General features: G+C 31.1%; 1 protein-coding gene and 1 pseudogene across 6 annotated transcripts in view; one reads left to right on the forward strand and one right to left on the reverse strand.

Moving 5' to 3' along the window:
* Positions 1–20,882, forward strand: part of PCNX1 (pecanex 1) — a 133,855-nt gene that overhangs the window by 51,389 nt on the left and 61,584 nt on the right. For 3 of the 6 annotated variants that reach the window (XM_039883672.1, XM_039883674.1, XM_039883677.1), the window contains 3 exons: positions 2,612–2,744; positions 8,205–8,389; positions 19,663–19,753. In XM_039883672.1, the coding sequence (XP_039739606.1) occupies positions 2,612–2,744; positions 8,205–8,389; positions 19,663–19,753 (409 nt within the window). The remainder of the gene's footprint in view (positions 1–2,611; positions 2,745–8,204; positions 8,390–19,662; positions 19,754–20,882) is intronic. The other 3 variants (XM_039883675.1, XM_039883676.1, XM_039883673.1) reach the window with 2 other exon arrangements.
* On the reverse strand, positions 4,839–4,957 carry LOC120619943 (uncharacterized; annotated as a pseudogene).

Here is a 20,882-nt window from a genome sequence, read left to right on the forward strand (position 1 = left end):
TATTGAACATTGTTTTAGCATTATTTATACCCCGACTATTACAGAGGACAACGTAAGCAGTAACCGTAATTCCGTTTTAATACATTGTTCAGTGGATGCCTAAACTTACATCTTGCTGTGTTTCCAAAACTATTTTATTAAGTAGTAGTATTAATATATAGTGCTTTTCCATGTAACAAAATATAAATATGTGTTAATAGCAAAAAAAATTGTGTTTTCTGAAGAAGCTGAAGAACATTTTGGTTGTAAGTGGACACTACGGTTTGTCTTTTTTGTCCCAGTGAAGTCTTAAACACCATTAAGACTTGAGTAGAAGGATGATCGTAAAGAGAACTGTTTTACATTTCCCCTTCCTGTTCTCAGTATTCAGTGATCACATACTACTTTTTTCCAAATCCTGAATAATTTTACTACATTTTATGGATTAGATTATCCCCTATAAATTATATCTATGTAAATTTTACTCTATTATTTTGGTTGAAACAAAATGTCTAAAACTAGAGAGAATGTTTGAAAGTTTCAGTGAAGTGAACTGCCCTGTAAATTGAGCAATAGTTTGTTTTAACAATGGAATAGAAATCTTCAATATAAATTCTTAAAATATTGAATTGATTTTTAAAGAGTGATTTTAAATTCTGTAACCCAAATTAACCTTACTGATGCCTAAGAACTGTTAACAGGTTTAGTGGTCACTCATCTTAAGTTTTCATTTCTTCCAAGTGGCTTTTTTTTTTTTTGCTTTGTTTATACTTTATCCAGTGACTGCCTTGCCAATTTATGTCCCCCTTTGTGTCAGTCTTTGTCACGGTTTTCTTTTATTGAGGTCATGATTGTCAGAAATAGGCAAAGCATACAGTGGGCTTTGTATATTGTGGTGACAAAAAAGGTATCCTTGACTTTCTAAATCAGCATTGTCCAATGTAACGTTCTATGATGATGGAAATATTTTGTGTCTGTGCTGTCTAGTGATGGTAGCCACTATCCACATGTAGCTGTTGAGCACTTGAAATGTGGTTCATTAATCCGATAAACTGGATTTTAAATTTTATTTAATTTTAATCAGTTTCAAGTTTAAATAGCCACAAATGGCTATTGGCTACCACCATTTTGGACAGCATGGTACTAGAGGACTAGGTTTAATCAGCATCATATATATATATGAGGTCATATGTAATTTTTGCATAAACGAGCTTTTATATACGGTAACAGCCTTTTCACGTCTAAAGGAATTTTCACTATCTCAATAAAACTGGAGAAAAAATAAAAATAAAAATTACCTCAAAGGGTCAATTTTGGTTTGGATCTGAAGCCTAATTCTTATTTAGTCGCCTAACCTTAGAATGTCACTGTAGTGTGTTAGCTGAAAAAGAAATAAGTAATATAAATAAGTGTCCTGTAATTTGTGACTTATACTTCTTTCTGGCAGAAGCTTGCCAAATGGGTGAAATAATTCTATGCTTGTCATTCCTTCAATAAAAGAAAGTATCTAAAGAACAGAGAAGCCTATGACTTCTGGAGGTAGTCTGTATATTCCTAATCATAATGGACTAATTACACAAAGAATATTTACTGACGTAGGTTGGGGAGGGGATAAAAAGGTCAATATTTAAAAGGATACTTTATTAAAATCACCATTAAAATCGAAGGAAGTGGCTATTTCTAAGCAGAATAATAATTTGAGAATTAGTAACACTTAGAACTTCAAGAAGGTTGCAAAAGAACTGAAATCTAAATATAACATTCTTGATTTCATAATCCATTTCATACTTACTAAAAAAAAAGGAGTTTTTGTGTGTTTGGAAACAATTGTAAATTCAAATGGATAAACAACATTTTGTGTATTGCTTTAGAAACTCAAATTAGTCAATTAGTATGGTTTTGTAAAATTTTATGTAGTAATTCATTTAATCCATTGTGATATTCTTATTGTATATTGGTTTTAGTTTGTATTTTATTGTTTTGGATTAAGTTCTGAGTTTCTGTATTGGTTTTTTTTTTTTTTTTGGCTGATATTTGCTTCATAATGTTGATGGGATCAGTGCTGGGGATATAAAGTTGAATAAAGTTTGATAGCAGCAAACTACTATCAGTCAGTGGTTTTATTATGCTGCAAAAGTGTGGCCCAGGAAAGTGGGAGATTTACTGCCTTATTCCTCGGCATCAAAAATGAACTATTATCACTGCTGCTTTTCCTGTCCTCCTGAGAGTAAGAAACTAATGCCTATTTCTATTAGTCTGAACTGACAAGTACAGTATTTTTAAGGCTGACTTAAAGGGGAAATAAGGGCACATGGGATTAAATAAATAAGACTTTTCAAAACAATTTTAAAACAACAGAGATCTTAGGAAATTAAGGTGGAAGAGAAGATAGTGAGGCCAGATGATAGATCAAAAACATTATTTTTAAGGAAATAATTATTTTTAAATAAAGGACTCATACTTTTTGTATATTCCTTGATAATGATAGATTAGCATATGCATGAAAACCGTTTGGCTCAATTAGAAAAATTCCCTTTACCTTCGAGGGCGGGAAGTCAGGGAGAGACAGGCTCAGCTGCTATTTCCATCTCTGACCTAGGCTCCTATTTGACCTAAGTCTGTCTTAATGCAGCAGCACAGGCCAGCGAGGAGACGGTGTCATTTCGCCGTGAACGCAGCACATTTAGGCGCCAGGCAGTACGGCGCCGGCACAATGCAGGGAGTAACCCTACCCCTCCTACATTGCTCATCGGATCACCCCTAAGGTATGGTATCTTAACATTCCACCAAGCTTAGCATGCATGTAACAGACGTTTTAACCTGTTCTGTCAGTCCCAAGAAAGCATTTAAATAGCTTTGTTTTTCTTTTTCTTCCGCTTTCTCCCCTATACATAAGCTCTTTAGGCTTTCTCTGCATGTGACCCTGAGCCTATTGCATTATGCATGCCTTATATTGCTCTACTTTAAACGATCAGTTTGGTTTAGCCAATTTTAAGTTGAAAAATCACTTTAGGGTGGTTTTAGAAATGTGAATAGAGGCCTTAAGTACGTTTTTTCCCTACTCTAAATAATTATTAATGCAATATCTTTGTCCAGCATCTTCGCAGTTTTTAATATGAACAAATGTGAGTTTGTTGAGGAATAACGGATAACTGACCTCAGCTTTAAGCTAGTTTGATGATTTCACTAAAATATGTATTTTTTATTTTGTATTACTTAAAAATTGCCTATTTCATAATCACCAGGACCTAGTAAATGACACAAGACTAAAATATTTAATTTATGGTAAAGTGTGGCCAATTGGATATATATACATATTTTGTATGTACTTTTGTTTTGAATTTTGCAACCTCTTTGGTTACTGAACAAAAACATTTTAATTTTTCCAGTATCCTATTTAAGAAAGCATATATTTATAATATTAGGGATAATTTTCCATTAAAATTTTAGTAATTATTTTATTCTCAATTGGTCAAATCTAATGAGTCTGTATCTTGAATTAGAAATAATAAAAATCTGTTCAAAAGATATGTGCTGTATTTTATCAATACAGATATAGACAAAAATAGTTTACATGTGCTTGCTTAAGCAGTGCACATGTTATACTTTTATTAATCTGTGTGTCCAGAAGTACTATTATACGAACTATTTTCTTATATTTTAGTTTGAAGTTCAAAAGGAATAGCATTTGATAAAATAACTGTTGAATGCATGTTAGGTTGAAAGAGATAAACCCCTTTCCTTGTTAAAAATCTTGTTCTTAAGAATAGCAAAATCCTTATTAATATTCTGGGATTTTGGTTATTTTTATAGATTTTACATTACAATCAGGAACTTCATAGGTTTGTTCCTAATTAATCCCGCAGTTAATATGTAATTCTGTTAAAAGTAGTATAGATTAGTTAAACCAGTGTTGAAAATATAAAAATGGGAAGGCAACAGTGAAAACTTTGCTGAGCACCTTTTTTTTGGTGAGCCCTCCTCTTCTGCTTCCTTTCCACATCTTTTCCTTTGCTCCCTGAAGTAACTTTTCTTTCTGCTAATCTTTTTTGGGGTACAGTCCCATCATGCAGAAAGAGCTCAGCATTTCATTTTACTTGTTCCATTTTGTGTTTTCTAACCTTTTCTTTTTGTCCCTTGAATAATATTTGCCATACTTTGCTTTTCTACTCTATGTTGATATTCCTTAATCTACTTTTTAACCTTCTCTTTTTAGTCTTTAAAAATCCTTTTATTCTTTGCTACAAATGAGTCTGCTAGATCCCACTCACCAAAAAAATGTAGACAAATTAGATTTTTTTTTCCTGCCTGGTGGAATATTAAAGAACTGTGTTCTAACTCCAGCCAATCACGTAGGATTTCTCCATGTTTTTGTAGGATTTTAAATACATCGCCATTCAAATGAGGATATAGTGTGAAATTTATTTGTAAAGGGCTCACATAAGAATTTTTGGAAAGTAGTCTAGTTAGTAGTCAGCATGTAGATTTTGTTGAAGTTCTGGGATATTTCCAGTACAAAGGTTATATGTATCTTAAATAGGCTGATTTCATCATGCATGAAATAAAATAAAATTGAGCTGTGAGGAATTAGGAGAAACACCAATTTAATAAAATCATCTTTTTTAATTGCAAAAATATCCAGGTAAAGTATATTGTGTTAATTCTTGGTATGAGTTACATAATAATAATTGCGTCTTAATGTAAATATAGGAAGGCGTGGTCATGCAAAACGTGAAAAACTTGTTTGTCAAAAAGAAATGGAATAGGCGTGATAATACTTTAATTATAATTACTATGTAAATACTAGTAAAATCTAACTTATTTTCTTTTCTATTTATTTATTTATTTATTTATTTTACCGCCTACAGCATCTGGTCTTCCTGGGTGGTCTCCCATCCAAGTCCTAACCAGGCCTGACCCTGCTTAGCTTCTGAGGTCAGATGAGATCCGGCACATTCAGGGTGGAATGGCCATGAAATCTAACTAATTTTAAACTTTAATGAATGGTTTAAGTAATCAATAGTCTAGAAAGCAAGTTGGTAAAATTTATGTCTCCAGGAATTGGGAATGAATCATCAGTTTCCTCACAAAAAAAATTTGCATGAAATTTTTATGCTTGTTAGAATATCCTATTTCAGAATTATTTTTTAAAGTATTTTTTTCATTAGGTTAGCCTTGTAGGTAGATTTTGTAGGCCTTTACTAGTCCTTCTCGGTTACTAGAGATAAAAGCAAAGATGAAAATTTAATATTTTTATAATAAGTTCTATATTTATGAACTTAATATGATTTTTTTTTAGAACTCTAGTTAATGGGCTAGAATGAAAAGAAATCAGTACATTTTGGGGAAGGGAAAAAAGCGTTACTGCATTCTTAGATTTGTTTTTTAAAATATCCTAATATTGAAAGATCTGTAATCAAATAAGGTCATAGTAATAACTGGGAGTCCATGATTAGAAATTCTTAGAGGTCATTTTGTGGTGTTCAGGAATGGATCCACCAAATATTTGTTGTTTTGTGCTGTGTTCAAGACACTCTTCTGGGTATACTCTGGAATCTGGAGATTCATAGGAATAATGTGATCATACTGTTAGAGTTTACTCTTTTGTCGAGGCACATACAAAAATAACTAACTGCATAAGGCAGAATGTGTCAAATATTAAAGAAGTGGTAAACAGAAAGGAGGGACCAAGACCAACTATATTTTTTGTTATTTAATTGGAAATGTTAATTAGTAAGATTGCATGTCAGTGATGATATTGATTGCTGACAGTTATGGACTAAATTTCTACCTTTCCTTTTACTATGTTGCAAAAATAGTTATCTTTTCTCAGACATATAACTGTGCTGTAAAAAAGATTAAGTCTTGTCAGTTACTAGCTTAAGGTAGAGTACAGTCCTTTAGGAATAGTTTTCCTAACAATTTCTGCAAAAATGATAGGCTTTTTGTTGTTGAAGGATTTTGGAAACAGGAATTCAAGGGACATAAATATTTTCGTGACTAGCTTTTGCTGTTCAAAAACTTGACATTTACAACCACATAGATTTTGGCTGATTTACTTTGTTTATTCTGGAGCTTTCATACATTGCCTAATATTTTGAAAACCTTTTTATATGTTTAGATGTGCTGAAGATTAGTGTACTCTCAAACATGTTCACATTAAAATACACCTAACTGCCATTTGGCACCTTCGTTTATGAGTTTATGTGAAAAAAAAAATTGATAGAAAAATTTGTTGAGTAAATATTCTATGAAATTCTTCTGTCTTCTGAACTACTTAAACATTTTTTCCTCAGAATTTTCTTTCTTGTGAAATTTGGCCATTTCGGTAAGGTCTATGGGTAACTTTTAGATAGTTTCTGAGGAAGAATAACAAACATGTGTATGGAAGATACAAACATATTGGATTATAAGTTCTTAAAATTATCTCTCGACATGTCTATTGTACAAAAATTCTATTCAAAAGAAGTTATTAGATGAGTACTTTTATGGTTATGGCTTTTAAAATATAATGCCAGTAAGCATTGACAAGTCAGCATTTTGCAGACTTGTTTTTCTTCATATGGTGCTTACGTTCCTATGCTCTATTTAGACTGTATTCTTTCATTGGCTCTAAAAGAAGCCTAGGATCTGAATGTTCAGATAGTGGTGGTTAGTAGAACTTTCTGTGGTGGTGGAACTATTCTATTTGATCTACACTGTCCGGTATGGTAGACGCTTAACTACCAGCTTCTACCCACTTTGGTAGCTTTTAGATATGGTAGCCACTGGCTACTTTAAGTGGCTATTGATCACTTAATGGGACCAAGAAACTAAAATTTAGTTACGTTAAATCGCCACATATGGATAATGTATCAGACAGTGTAGTTCCAGAGTGTATTCTGTTGCCATAACCACAGGTTTAAGCAATATATGCAGTATTTTCTACTTAGTCTTTTATTTTACGGTTGTTTCAAATTACAGCTGACTTCACAGTCTGCAGCAGATAAGTTTTTATTTTATAGGCATCAGAGAAACCATTGCATTGAATACAAAGGATTAGAAGTTAATACTCATGAAAATAATAAATTAACTGAATGAGTCCATCCTAAATAGCATTCTTTTTTTTTTTTCCTAAAAGGTCTAATTATGTTAGTAACAGAACAGAGGATTTCATTGAACATAATGTAGGGAATGACACAATTATACTCAATGTTTTCATGAATTTCATCAGTTTAAATTTGAATATTGTACTAAGAATTTAAAAATTTATAGTGATTTAAAATAAATATATAGAAATATAAAATGAGTTAATATAACTTCAATTTTAGAAAATTAGGTAATTTTTATAAATAAGTTTATAATCACAATACTAAGTATTTTAAAAATTTTATAAAATTTAAAAAAGGCTGTAATATCCCTTGAGAAATTACTGGTTTCCAAATTATTTTTAAGATTTTCTAAAATGATGGGTTCTTGTTAATGAAACTATGATATGGATTGGAAAAGGTAATAACAAAATTGGTTAAGGGAACATAATTATTGTTAACTAACACCTTGTTAAGGCCTGTGGCCTTATTTCAGAAATATGTAGGCTTTTCATAGAAACAACACATTAAATATTAATTACACTTCTTCCAGCATCCCAGCGGTCATTTATTTCACTTGGTTGAGTCAGTATTTGTTATTCTGGTTCTTGCACTAGTTTGTGATTTTCTTTTGATTTAAAATTGTCATCCAGGTTGCATTTGATAAATGTTCTTTAGTTTTCTGGTGCATAGAAATTTTCTTTTATTGTGAATTTGAGATGCCAAAGTATTTGAAAAAACAATTCTAGAATTAGTATTACATTTATAAATAAAAGTACATATTTTACTGAAAAATAGGATCTATCTTTTGGGGACCATCTGCAACCCACATATATCTTATGTACTTTTGATTCTTCTTTGCTGTGCCTTCTTTTTCCTTATACTAGAACTTTTTTGACTTGAAGTGGAAAAAAGACACATTGATAAATTTCATATACATTAAGTATTTACTGTATTCATCACTATGAATCAGATTTCTAAAGAGCAGAAGATTTAAGCCAGCAGTATAATCTCTATATTTTACAAAGTTTGTTGGCTCTTTCTTAGGTTACATTGAAAAGGTTTTTTTAAATCAGTTTTTTCTATATTGACTTCATTCTAGCTATTGTTTTCTCTTTTCTTCCCTGTAATGTCTTCCCAATCCATGTTTTTTCCTAGCCTTCAAGATGGGCAGCAAGGCCAGCAGTCCACAGCCCAGGTCAAAGTCCAGTCCCGCCCCCCTTCCCAGGCTGCAGTGCTCAGTGCTAGTGCCTCCTTGCTGGTGAGAAATGGGAGTGTCCACTTAGAAGCATCACATGACAATGCATCTGCTGTAGGCGGCAGCAGTTTGCAAGATGAACTTGGTATGCAGGCCTTATGTAATCTTGATGATATGAAACTTGAATGCAGCAGATAATGAGTAACAATGATTTCAGTTCTTTCTTGAGATAGCTTCTTTTTGGAACTATGTGTAAGGACACTTTATAGGATTTGTTCTGTATGTAAGGAACATTTGACTTTTGCTTTTTCCTTTTTCTGTTTCTCTCATCTCTTACTCTACATTTTCTTTTGAACATGTCTATTAGTAATAGGTAGTTAAAGGTATTAATACATTTTCATGCTTTACTGTTCTCTTATAATGGTTTGGGCAGTTCTTATTCCATGGCATTTGTACCAGATGGGGAAATGTTGATTAAAAAAATTATTTGGATTAAATCTTAATCTCTTTGAATTCTCTGAATGTGCTGCAGAAAAGACAAAAATGGTTTCTAAAGGTCTGTTACTATAGAATTTTTCTTTTAGGTAGGTATTCACTTACCTCATCGTTCATCACCTGAAGTAGGACTTACTGTACTTCTAAAGGCAGTACTCTGAGGACACCATGGTTCTATACTAACATCAAATAATAACTTTATTACAGAGTTTTTTCTTCTTGTGTTAATATGTCTATAAATATGTTATTAAATACAGTAGTTAATTCTAAGAGGAATGGATAGTTTAAAACCTCAGTAATGCCTATCCATTCAAATACCTGTTCTGTGCCTTAAGGACAGTGATTTATACTACTTTGGTTTCTGTTTCTCTGTACAATTCCACTTTCTTGAGCTCAGAATGCAGATTAATAACAATTTAAGTAAATATAATGAAGAAAATCTTGTTGCTAAAATGTACACATTTGAAAAGATTACATTTGTTCACAGATTTTTATCAATGTTATAGCTGCCCATCATTTATAAAGATGATAATTCAGGTGATGCTTTGACTAGAAGAATATGTAATGTAGGGTACCCAAAAAAGGTATAATAAAATTTCAAATGATGATATGAAACTTATTCTTTTCCCATTCTGTAAAACTCTTTAAGTACAGAGAGATTAATAAATATGAGATATGCATACTGATGAAAATCATCTTTAGCAAATCTTATAGAAGCTTGAAAATGGTCATATAAACGATTTATAACATTAGAATGCGTGGTGATTTTTAAATAAAATGAGAGGTCAATAAAAATTTTAATTTTAGAATGCTTTTGCTTTTGAGTTTGTAATTTGGAAAGGCAGAGGAGTTTATAAGGAGGCTGCTTGAGAGAGAATGAGAAAGGTACACTTTATTGTTAACTTGCTTTGACTTAAAACTGATACTTTTTTAGTTGGAAATATATTCAGTTTTATAATATCATTTTATTGATATTTCTCTTGGGTTAACCCAAAGTATCTATGAACAGAGGACTTGTCAATTTGTGCAAGTAAAATTAGTCACCATTACCATTGCCTGTTGGGTTTACAGTAGTAAATTAGCTAAAATAAAAAAGGTTTAGTTTGATTCATTTTAGATTTTTAGACTTTTATCAAGCATAAAATGAAACTATGATTTTCCTTTATAAAACTTAAGTTGCTCAAAAAACTTGCTAAGTAAGCTTTAATTGTAAAGTCCCACCCCAAATGTACATGCAGATTATTGAAAATACATATAAATGAACTGTCTTAACAGTTCTCAAGATAAAAAGGCTCTTTTGATTGTAAGTGACTCTAGCATCTACTGGTGAATATTCAGGATATTCTTTTGAAATTTGGATATTATATTTTACGTTAGCTGCCTTCTGATAACCAGTTCTTGGCCTGTGGTAACTGAATGCTGTCAGATTGCATGCACAGTAATAATTAGCACAAAACAAGCAATCAGTGGACAGTCTGTAACTCATCTATAGCACATGAAGTTGGCCAAAAAAGATTCTGAAAATGAACTATAGCTGAGCTTAAAGGAATTAGGAGAGACATTGATTTTTATATCGCCCACTAGAATATTTTTGTTGCATGGTTTAATTTTCCACATGATTTTAATTAATAGTAAAATAAGTTTGTGTGAATGAATTTTGGTTATATATATATACTCAAATATGTTAAAGTTAGCCACGATAGTCCCTAAAAGTATGGAGTATTTACCAAGATTGGTTCCTTCCAAATTTAGCTTCTTCAGTTGATAAACTTTAATGTACAATATTTATGTTCAAAATGTATACATATACATAATACATTTATATAAAACATACATACATGTATATCTATTCATATACACAGACTTATATATATCCACTCATACATATGTATGTTTGTCATAAATGTTTATTTATGTGCATGTATGTATATATGTAATAATTGTGTGTTTACTTTTATTTAATCATTATTTTGTGTGTGTGTTTACTTTTAAACTGAAGAATAGCCTTTTTAGATTAAAGGAAACTTGCAGTCAGGCATTGTTTAATTAAAAGCTTAGGTAGTTTTCCCAGTTTTCTCATCTTTACTCTGTAGTGTCTTATAGATAACATTCATTTCCTATAATAAACCCTACGAGTCCTTATTTGTCTGTTGCATTTCGACTAACATTTCAAGGTTACCAGATAAAACTGAATTATAAGTGTATAATTTAGAAACGGTTGGAAATATTAGAGTGGTTTTCTTTCTTATTGATAGACTTCATTTCTATGCAAACTTATTTTTTAAAAAAGGTTCAAATGATGTTAAATAGACGGATAAGTTTTAAACTTAACATCTTTGAAAAGGAATTTACTATTAAAGAATTTCTCAAATCCTTCAATGTAACGTGTTGCTTTTTTTTTCCCCCAAAAAAGGTTAATTTCCTAATCAGTCTTTTATTAGACTTGTTTATTTGCAGTTGATTTCCTACTATATTCTGGATTAAATTGCAGTTGTAATAAATAAAACAAGCTGTGCTTAGGGTCCAGATAAGTTACACAAGAGACTCTGAATTTAGGTGGCCTTAAAGTTCTATTTTCTACCTATTAGGCTTTTTCTATAAAATGTATCAGTCACTTCTCAGTTTTTATGTGAATCCCAGATTCCTCTTTTGAATTAAGACTAATAAATTGATGCAGTGATGAAAAATGCCAATATAGTTGGTAGTTAAACTCAACATATAACATAACCTCTCAGAGGAAATGTTCTGGATAAGAGCAGATAAAATGGGAAAATTTACATTTTTTTTTCCTATGTATGAAATTAGTGGTGGTCAGTATATATACAAAAGTATATATACAAAATTATTTTATTTTCATGTGAAAATACTGTTATAGATAAGAAATGAGGAAAATGAGTTTTATATTTATCAAGACATAAATATAAAATATATAAATATCATAGGTTGTATTCTTCTGATAAATTAAGACTTTCTTAATTTCATTAATGTGTCAGAGGTTTAAAAAGTGATGAGTGGATTGATTTTTCTAAGATTTTTTTGTTTCATTACTTTACAAGGATTGACAGAAAAGATATTAGAGATAATCTGCTTTACTACAGAATTTAACTTGAAAATGTAGTTAGCTCTAGAAAAAGACTTAAAAGAAATCTGGCAGCATCTTATTGCCCTTCTTATTAAGCCAAAACAGAAGTGGGATCATGTTGTATGACTCGTGCTACGGTATTAGTTTTGTATCCTTATTTATCAAAGAGGGTGGTAATAATACCTACTTCATAGGTTTATGGTGAGGATTATATCTATTAAAATATGCAAAGCAATTAGAACAGTGCCTGGAAATAGTAAGTTGATTACATAAATAATCATTGGTCTTATTGTTATTAACATTATTATAATTTATTTAACCAGTTAACTAACCCCATTGTTCATATTCAGAATGATTCTTGATATGGCCTATTGTAATAAACAGTCTGCTGAACATCCTTTACATAAACCTTTCTGTATACTAGTAATTATTTCTTTAGGATAGATGTTTTGAAATGGAATCATCAGTCAAGGGAAATAAACATTGGGGCTTTGATATATACTATTAATTGCTTTATGGAAAGCTTGTATCAGTTCACACCTTATCTGGCAGGGTTTCAGAGTGTCTGTTTTATCCACACAAATATTGTAAATTAAAAATAAACCTAGATAAATTTTATTTTGTCTACTCTAACCCTCATCCCCTGGGTAATGCTTAGAAGTTTATCATTGTTATTGTAGATAGACTACTAGCATATTATTTTTAAAAGTTTTGGATGCCAGAACTGCTGTAGGAATTTCACAGAAGATAGCAAAGACTGGCTAAGATATCTAATTTTTCTCTCGCCTAGTCTCTGTAGTAAACACTTCATTGAAGCATTAAATTATCTGCTTTCTAACATTACTATTCTTAAGATTCTAAATTAAAGTTGATTACTATATGCATTAGTTAGAATATAGGTTAGATTCTTTAATAGATTCCTCCTCAACCCCTGCATCAGTGATTGAAATAAAAGAGAGATTTACATTTCTCTCATTGCAGTCTAATTGGAGCCATCCCTAGCAGGTAGGATGGTTCTGTTTCCTTCCACAGGTGGCTTCCATGCCTGGTCCATATCGACTGCTCCAGTTGTTGACATTTCCCCAAAAAACAGAAGGGGCCTGTTAAAAATGTCAGGGAGAGCTAGGCCTTATATTTTATTTTATGAATTGAGAAATGTGCCTGCCACTTTCTTCCATCTTCCCTGGGCCCATTCACAGTCTTGTGGCAACTTCAAGCTGCAAGAGAGGCTAGGAAGTGTCTCTAACTAGGTGGACATGTGCCCAGCTGAAATTCAGTGTGGAGAAGGTCCTATTTTTAAAAGGAATAAGGAGAACATGAATACTAGAGGTCAACATCAGTCTTTGCCATAATAAGACAATAAACACTTCAATACAATAAAGATTGGTATCCTACTAGAAAAATAGACAGTTTAAAGAAATACAGGTGGCTTGCAAACAGCTCAACTTTGCTCATAATTTTTAAAATTGCAAATTAAAAACAGGATTAAGATGTTTTTTCATCTATTGAATATTTAGTGATGTTCATTGTTGGGAAGAGTCTGGAGAAATAGGCAACTAAAAGATTGAATATTTTTGGAGGGCAGTTTAAAAGTAGATCAAATTTTGATCCACAGATTTTACAAACAAAGATACAATTACATGGGTATTCGTTTTTGTAATTTCAAAAATTTTAAACAATCTAAATGTTACTAGAGAACTCTGAAAGAAGTGATAGTACATTAACAATGTAATAATTAGAATTTGATACATCTGTAATGTTGACATGAAGATCTAAGCTATTTAGTAAGCAAAAGAAATAAATTTTAGAAAGCGTATGTTAGTAGAATGGTCCATTCGTCTTGGGACAAAATGTGTATAAAAATTGTTCAGAAGAATATAAAAACTGCTCTTTGCAGTGTCTCCCTGGGGAATGTGGAATTTTCTTTGTTTTATGTATGACTTTTGAATCTTCTGATGAATTTTTTCTGATGTTATTTTTTAAATGAAACAAAAAAAATCACTCTCCAAAAATTATTTTAAAAATATTTTAAATTTTTATTTAAGTATAGTTGGGAAATAATCTTATATTGGTTATATTCATTTCAGGTATACAGTATAGCGATTTGACATTTTTATATCTTACAGTGTGTGATCACCCCACTAATTTTAGTGGTCATCTGTCACTGTGTAAGCTCATCACAATAATATTGACTACTCCCTTTCTCTTTTTTACCCATCCCTTAACCCCTCTCTTTTGGTAGCCATCCCTTTGGTCTCTTTCTATGAGTCTGTTGTTTTGTTTTAGATTCTACATATAAGTTGGTATCTTGTGGGAATTTCACTGACTACATGCTTTCTATCATATTCAGCAAAATTCTTTGTGCCCCCATTGCCATCCATTCCTCTTCTACCTCTGGCCTCCGGCAGCTACTACATACTTTGTCATTTGGTTTTCCCTCTCCAAGAAGTTCATATAAATGCAGTTTTATAATATGTGGCCTTTGTGTTTAGTTTTCCCCTCACATGATGTTTGAGATTCATCATGATGTTGCATGTGTTAGTAGTTCCTTATTGTTGCTGAGTATTATTCTATTGTATGAGCATACTGTATATTGTGTATCTTTTCATCCGTTAATGAATGTTTGCCTTGGTTCTAAGTTTTGGCTATTGTCAATAAAACTAAACTGTTTTCAAAAGTGGTCTCACATACCTACCAGTAGTATGCGAATTCCAGTTACCATTCTTGTAGGCACTTGCTCTTGTCGGCCTTTTAAATTTTAGCCCTAATAGATATAAAACGATATCTCATTGTGGTTTAAATTTACATTTCTCTTATGAATAAAGAAAGATGAGCATCTTTTGATGTGCTTATTAGCTATACATATATCTTCTTTTGTGAAGTGTGTCTAAATCTTTTACTCATTTTTAAAATTGGATCGTTTGTCTTATTATGGAGGTTTAAGAGTCCTTTTGATATTTTATATACAACTAATTTGTCAGGTACAAATTACAAATATTTTCTCCCATTCTGTAGCTTGCCTTTTTGTCTTCTTGGTCAATTTTGATCAGTTTTATCAATATCATGGTTATGGATTATTTTACCAAGATAAAGAAAATGTGAGCAGATGATGAAATCATAACATAATGAACTTGTACATTGACTTTGGAAGGTTCTGGGTATTAGGCAGTGAGAATGAAGACTTAACAGTGAATTAAAGCATGTCCTGTTAAGTCAGAACTAGAGAACAATGGCCATGTCAGTAAATATGTCAGTAAATAAAGCTCTTTTACTGTTGCCAAGCAGTAGACACGTCTGTCTTTCATTACCAGCCCTCAAAAGCTGTCTTCTAAGCCAACCTTTGTTCTTGTACCTGACTTTTTCTTAAACTCCTGTTTTAAAAATCTAGCACATGCTGCACATTCCAAGAAGGACTGGTTCTCAATATTGAAACTGAATTAAAAACAGCATAGTGACTTGATTTCCATTGTAGCACAACAATTAAAAGAGGTTTTAGAAGCCTAAGACTTTTGGTCTAGGACAGGGGTTGGCAAACTACAGCCTTAGGGCTAAATCCAGCTTGATGCTTGTTTTTGTAAATAAAGTAAAATAAATGTGTATTTATGTTATGTATTTGCTGTGGCTACTTTCATACTGCAATGGCAGACTTGAATTGTCCCAGTAGAAACCATCTTGCTCACAAAGCCTAAGTTATTTATTATCTAGCCTTTTACAGAAAAAGTTTCCTGTCTCCTCAGCTAGGGAGAAACAAGTCTCTTAACCTACAAGCAGCAAAAAATGGAATCATTTCTGTCTGGGTGAAAGAAAACGCATGTTTCCCCAGAGACTCAAAGTCATTACTCATGATGATAAGGAGTTTGCTGTCCAAGAAATTGGGACTGATTTTAAATACCTTCTCTCTTAAATGTATGATAATATATTCATTGAGATAGCATTATGAATATAATACTTATCACATCAGAAATAAGAACTTTTGTAGAATGTTTAAATTAGCTATTTAGATAGATGTTTGTGTCCTTTAACAGCCTTCTAAAACCCTTGATAATAAAGTTGCTTCCCTTGTATTTCTTTGCTTTTGTAGCCCTTTCCTGCCATAGAAAAATGAGAAGTCAGTTAAAACAGTGTATCAGGATTAGGCTTGGACAAGAGTAAACAGGAATGAGGGGTTGGAGAGGGGGTCTGCAGAAGAAAATCTTCCAGGAAATTTAAGAGACCTCATGTTGTTGGTACTGAGAAGATAAGAGAAACCCTACAGATGATGATTTGTCTTTCTAGTAACCACCTCCTTCTAAGATACATAGGTAAAATCAGAATGACATCAAAAACAAAATAGTTGAGTTTCTTAGGTTGAGCCCTGGTCTTATAATCTATGCATTTGCATATGGTGAGGATTTTTATTGATAGGACAAGTTAGAGAACTCCATTCATTCGTTTCTCATGTCTTCTGTCAGTATTTTGCCAGTGTTTATTTGAATTTGTTTGCTGTGTCATTTATGCCTTCAGGCACATGCTTCAAGTGCCCTTGTTCCTTAAGTCGGTATCCAGTTTTATTCATCTTTCTGTTGAGTAAAATTTATAAATTTTAAAAATTTATAAAAATTTATAAATTTTTTATAAATTATAAATTCGTAAATTTATGGTTAGTACTTTGAAATTCTCCTACCTCAAAAAACGGTTTTGTATAATTAAATTTTCGTTCACAATAGCAGTTATTATTGAATATTCAAAACTGAGAAATACCAGATAGCTCAACTTTTTTTCTTTATCTTTGGAGATGCTATGTCATAGCTAATATCATTATTAAGTCTGAAATTCCAGCCTTCATCTTGTTTTTTGGTCAGAAATTGATTTTTTTCTCTTTAAATTGTGATAGTCATTGTGTTAGATATAATTAATTATGACTTGGGAGTTGAATTATGATGAAATGACTTAGTTCATAATCATAATTTATGTGAGGAAGACATATTAATGTTCTGCTTTTTCTCCCAATTTATGTTCATTATAAATAATATTTAAATTGAAGTATTTTTCTTAATATAGAAGAACATTAAAATGAGGTTATTAATAAGGGCACATTTTACTTTGGATCCAAAGGTTAACTATGATGATGGTTTTAATCTCAAATGAGATATATGTAAAATTGTTATGCATGCTAAGAAGATTTGTACATATTTAAGTTATTTTTCATTTTTATAAACCAGTAGCAATATGTACCATTTCTGTTTTGGTTATTTTTAAAGATGCCTTTAAATTATCATATTAATACATTGAAATGTTTACTAAGTTTTCCAAGGAAACCTTAAGCAGAATATTTTTTAGTATAATTTTTTTTCTGAGTTGCTTATTTTCTGAATAAAAATGTGTTGTTTCTGAAGTGCTATTAGTTGTCAAGCCCAAAGATATAAGAGAGACATAGAATCTATTCTTTTGGTAAACTTGAGAATATACCATGAAGCCTTCATACAATGTACGTTTGTTCTGACATGTGCCATATATATTTTTAGGAACCTGAACATGTTCTTACAGTTAGTAGGTAGACAAAAGCTTCTTAGGAAAAAATAAAAAGCACTGTTAAAATCATGCACATTTGTTAAAATTATAGCTACTCTTTTCTTAGACATGTTTTATGCTTCTGTTTGAATTTCTAAATTTTATTACTCGGGTTAGTCATTGATTTGTAGAGTAATAGATTTATGTAGTAAAACTGCCCAATTTCCAGCTTTCTTTCTGTCTAAAAAGCTTTTTGGTGGACATACTTTATTTTTATGTTTATATTTACTTAAAACATAACTATTTCTATAAAAGTTTCATATTAGACATCTAAATATAAAAGATATAATTTGATAGTGATGTAATATTCTTTTACTTTTCCATTTGAAAATTTCAAAGAGTAATATCTTTAGTTGATTTCAGTTGCCTATAAATATTTTCAGGACTTATATTACTAAAGAATAGGACTTATATTACTAAAAATCCCATGGAATGCTTAAATGCTCAGTATATACTTCAGTAATTTAAATGCTATTGAATATAGAATTAACATTTCTAAAAGACAAATTTTGTGATATAAACACATTTCTGCATTCCATTCTTACTGGATTTCACAAACAATAGCCAGGCCTTCCCAGCTCTTTATTACTCTGTGGCTTAGTAATTTAACATGAATTTATAATTCTTCTTAATGTATGCAGTCGGTGATTTTGATGTTTCTTATTTCTATTAATGTAAGTTAATTATAATGGCATAGCCAATCTTTGATATCCATGATAAATGAGGAAAGAGCAGAGCATAAAAATTGCAATTAAAATTTTTTTTAAATTCAGTCAAGCCAGTATTTTCATTTGTTTTCTTTTTTCCTTCACTAACAATTTCTGCAACCAATCATTCCACTTCAAAAAAATTTTAGTACTACATCTAAGAAGTAGCCAAATTGACAGCTTGTATCATTTCATTTTAGTTCATTAATTTGGGTTCCATTAGATGTGCTAAGAGTGAATGACTCATGGTTAAAAGACAGGAGAGTAAAAAGCACTTTTAGATAGTCCACATGCTGAATAATTCTCCCTTGAAAAACAGCAAATGAACTATTTCTCAGAATGCTTTTTTTTTGAAATTATCTCAGGAATATATCATTCTGACAAAAACGTTTCTACTACAGAAACTACCACAATAAAATATTTGCATATTCTGTCTGATCCATTATTAATAATCCCATTAAATAAAGTACTTTTTCTGATTCTAGGCCTTTTAAATAATGAAGTGATTGTTGAAATGTTCTGTAAACCCTTAGTTATATTATTAATATGGGGAGTATTTATGGTCATTTTTCAAGGATATCACTTAAATAAAAGTCCTTATTGCATATTGTTTTTATTGTAGTCATGGAAGAGAAATCTTTTAGCCCTACTATGAAGGTGAAGTTGCCCTTTAAGATTTTTCATATTTATAACCTCAGTAATTCCAACTAATAAAACAAAACCCTCATAAATAGTCAGAAAGTAGCCTGGACTAGACCCACATGGTTTTAGAGTTTTGTACATCTTCTCATTGACATACTAGAAATTTATATTCATTTCTTTATGCTCCCTAACTCACCATTGATATGGCTACCATAGATAGTCAAGGAGAAGTGTGCATTTCAGATAATATACAGATTTTTTAAATTTCATTATCAGAAATTATTTTATCTTAATAGTTAACTATGAGTTTTTTTTGACCTATATTTCTTTGCAGCCAATGTAATTTCTAAGCCTTTTATCAGTTTTGTAGTAGTGATTATCGACTATAGCAAATGGTGGTCCTAAATTTTTTCAGAGTTCTTGCAGAATCATACAAATAGTAATGTTCATTAAGTACTGTACATATCACCAACATTATACTTAATTCATTGAATTTCCTTACATCCATTTTGACAGTCTTCATTTTTTCTTAAAAAAAAAACTGAAGGTAATTATATAAATTTGTTGTCTTGCAGTTTGAGCTGTCTTAAAACTTAAGCAGCTTTTCAAATGGCCACTCACAACTTGTGCTCAGGTGACTTTTAAACATCATTAAATTCAGTCATGTGATTACTTAAGGATGTGCTGGGAGGAGAAAAGAGAAGACTGGTATTATAAAGCTGACATCAATCCCTCACTTTTAATATCTGATTATATATATTGCCCTACTGTTTAGCATTCCTTTTCAATTCACATCATGCTGAATTATGTGCTGATCATTTTTAAAAAAATATTTTGGAAAAAAGAGGTTACAGTACATTTTAAAAAATTGTAACACGAATTTTGAAGGAAACATTCTGAGTATTCTAATTGCTTTTTTTAAAAAAATCATTTATTTGCTAGGTAAATTCTCTTCTACACTTTATGAGACTGGCGGCTGTGACATGTCACTTGTGAATTTTGAACCAGCAGCAAGAAGAGCATCCAATATCTGGTATGTGTGAAATCTTATTAGGAGAGTATGTGTACTTGCATATATTTTGTTTTGAAAACATTTGTTTGTGTTGCCTTAACTAATTTGTCATAGTGCATTTGTCTCTAGAGAGTTAAAGTAGAATTTGTTGCTATGGGAAAAAGAAAGCATTCGTAAAAGCTATTCTGCTTTTAAAAAGTAAGTAAAAATTTCTGGCAGATCTTATAGTAGGACAGAGGTTGCACATTTGCAAATTTAACTGTATGTACACACATATGTGTATACACACATACATACATATGTCTATATATATGTAAAAAAGTTTATTAGAAAAATATTTACACAACTAAGTTCATGCCCATCAATACTTTTTTTGTGTGTGTAATTTAAAAATTTTATTTCCTTGTAAGAGTTTGGTCAAATATCTTCTTAAATGGTCTTCTTTCATTTTGTTTTAACATTTGTTTACCAGCTACCAGAAGAAAGAATTTCTTAAATTATAGGTCAGATGTTACATTTAGTTTCTTTTTTCTCCTTCCCTTAGCGAGGAATTATGTAAGATAACAGAGAAGTTATAAGAAAAGCAAATAAGAAATTAGAAATCTTGATCATATGACATAATTATAGTTTAGAATATAATAAAATTTTTTGTAAAATTTTTATTATTGTTCATGTATGCAAGTTGCTGCTTTGAAATCCATTATTGATTAATTAGGTCACTGTTTTCACTAGGGTCATTTGATTCTTTTTTTAGGACTTCTGTTTAATAATGGACACATCCATTTGAATGTTACACATCTATGGGCAACTCAGTTTTTTAAGTTTTAAGGTGCCATTTAAAGCAATAGGATCTTGTAGTCACTTAGCATGCTGAAAAGATAGAACATTTAGAAAATTATACTCTTTAAGCTCCTTTTCAGAATTCATCGTGTCAAAAATGATTAAATTGGAGTGTTAGATGATTTTGTAAACAGAAACAGTAGTATGGAGCAATAGAAACAATTATGTTTAATATAATTCAAGACAAGAACAGTTTCTTACCCCATAAGTGTGTTAAGGTCTCGAGTTTTGAAATCTAAACTTGACTGAATTGTGGAAACTGAATTGTCATGTTCTTGGCTACAATTTATTATGGTTCCAGGCAGTATGT

This window comes from Pteropus medius, unplaced genomic scaffold (assembly GCF_902729225.1).
Source record: "Pteropus medius unplaced genomic scaffold, Ma_sr-lr_union100, whole genome shotgun sequence".
Lineage (NCBI taxonomy): Eukaryota > Metazoa > Chordata > Mammalia > Chiroptera > Pteropodidae > Pteropus > Pteropus medius.